The sequence below is a fragment of the Myotis lucifugus genome, unplaced genomic scaffold, assembly GCF_000147115.1.
Source record: "Myotis lucifugus unplaced genomic scaffold, Myoluc2.0 scaffold_6, whole genome shotgun sequence".
Lineage (NCBI taxonomy): Eukaryota > Metazoa > Chordata > Mammalia > Chiroptera > Vespertilionidae > Myotis > Myotis lucifugus.
The window spans coordinates 3,240,855-3,243,140 of NW_005871054.1; the positions used below are offsets into that span (position 1 = coordinate 3,240,855).

Sequence of the window (2,286 nt, forward strand, 5' to 3'; positions counted from 1 at the left end):
CTACTCTAATCATGTCAAAGACTGGAATCAAGGTGTAATTCCCATTTAAGGGGACTTGATAGAACACAAACTGTGAAATTCTAAATAATCTGATAATTTACCTGAACAAAATTTAGAATTTATATAAAATTTATATACAGATAACACAGCCCAGTTACTCATGGTACTTACAGAATTTGCTTATGAGATTATGATATTACTTTTTACGTTATACAGATCACATATTCAACTACACATACCTATTTACATAGGACATCCGGGAGAAAAGAAGAAATGGTTAAGGCTTGGTAATCAATAAAAATACCTTTTGAGGTTTTAATACTACCTTACTACAAACAGAATCTAAACTAGACGATAACTAATTTAGCACACTTTTTGTGTGTGATTAGGTTAAATTACTGTTTCGAAACAGGATGAGAATTTATAAGTTAGTAACTCTTTCTTTAAAGTCTTTACAACTGCTTAAGGAAAGTACACCCAAACTCCCTTTAAAAATTTGCTTAGTAATTTTCAAACAACCGAATTATAATTTAAATAACTTGTGATAATTACTCTACAACTTTACACTCCTTAAAAAATTTCCCCTTCAATTTAGGGAATCAGTCCTCATAACGGCACAAAATATAATGTCATTAAACAAGTTTAAGCTGTATCACATTTTTAAATGATGTGGGTTTTACAACACTCTTTCTCTATGTGGTTAAATTACTTTTCTCTCTTTTTTGAAAGAATTTAAGTATTACATTCATGCCATACATTAATAAAGTTTGGTTCAATTGCCAGCAGGCTGGCCTTTTTTGGTTAAATTTATCATGCTCGCCATTCTCTACTACGTTCACACAAGCTCTCATAACCAACAAATTAACCTAACATTTCAAGTCATCTTTGCACTTTTCATCTAAACACACTTTGAAACCAACTTACAAGATTATCTGAAAGTTTGAGGGTCAGTGAAGTGGGTAAAGAGAAAGTTGAAATATTTTAAACCCCACTTGAAAACCACACACACAAACTGAAATCAAGTGTCATGTGAACCACCCCAATTTCCTTTGCAGCCTAAATCAGCAGCATATGTTCAGCTCAACCCTTTAAAAAAGCCCTCTGAGCTCGCAACTTCCTCTTCTCGGCCAGACATGTCAGTCTCCTCCTGTGGGTGACGGTCTCCGGGACTTGGGAGGATGCGGGTCCGGCACAGACGCGCGCCCCTGTCCAGCCCGCTAGTGAGGCGCTCACCGGCAGCTCCCCGCCTCCCCGCCTTTGCTTACGCTGCTCCCTCGGCCGGGAAGGAGCCCCTAGGAGCCTCACCAGAACCCCGAAAGGGTCCAACCCGAACGCAGACGACTTGGTTTACTTCCCCTTCGGGTACAGGCTGACCTCAACCATGGCTATAAATACGAGGCTCCCTCCCTTGCCCTCTAAGCCGTTCCCTTCCCACCAAAAGAGATCCACGCATTTATTCACTGAAAATGAATATTTACATAAGCAATACCAAGTGGTTTTCATCCCTACCCCTACTGTAAAACATGGGTATTCTAAAAATCCTCTTTTCCCTTCTTTCCAACAAAGGAACAAACAAAACAAAACCCCGTAAACTAGGATGTGCGCACTGTACTGTAAAAATTGCCCACTTTGTCGAAGCAACATTTCCACTTTAAGCCCTGTTAAATGCCCCTGGTGACACATTAAAGGCACATATTCTGTACCACTGTTAGCACAGCAGCATCACCTCTTAGCACTGGATGAAATTAAACTAAACTAAACACACACACACACACGCACTCAAAGCTCTCCTGAGGTTCCGCATTTCTAGTCTAAAACACAAAACCACCATTTCAAAATCCATTTTTCAATACGAGAACTCTTCGTCTCCTGTAACTTAGATGATTACTTTCCTAACTTCTAAAGCCAAGTCGTGGGGAATTTCTAAGGTTCCGGCTATAGTAATGGCATCACATTACAGAGCTTGGCTTTGATTTCGCACGCAAACCTTGAACCATTTTTTTTTTTACAAGACTGACACTTTGCCAGGGAAGGCGATTTTAAAGTCAGAAGGCGCCACAATCAAAACGGGGCCCCCGAAACTGAGCAGCAAGCCCCCCGCCCCGCGCCCGGAACGAGCTCCTTTTCACCCCCAGACCCGGATCGGCCCCGGCGCCGGGCGCACTCACCGGAGGCCATGGCTCCGCTCCGCTCCGCGCCGCGCGTCCGGACCGAAGGCAGCCGCAGTCAGTCAGCCCGCCGCGCCGTCACTCTGCCGCCCGGACCCCTGCGTCCCCCAGGCCACCC

The 2,286-nt window shown here is 43.1% G+C and overlaps 1 protein-coding gene across 8 annotated transcripts in view; it reads right to left on the reverse strand.

The window, feature by feature from the left end:
* REL (REL proto-oncogene, NF-kB subunit) overlaps positions 1–2,280 on the reverse strand; it is a 41,246-nt gene extending 38,966 nt beyond the window's left edge. For all 8 annotated transcript variants that reach the window (XM_023746547.1, XM_023746542.1, XM_014447033.2 and 5 more), the window contains exon 1: positions 2,169–2,280. In XM_023746547.1, the coding sequence (XP_023602315.1) occupies positions 2,169–2,178 (10 nt within the window). In that variant the 5' untranslated portion in view covers positions 2,179–2,280. The remainder of the gene's footprint in view (positions 1–2,168) is intronic.
* Positions 2,281–2,286: the final 6 nt, after the last annotated feature.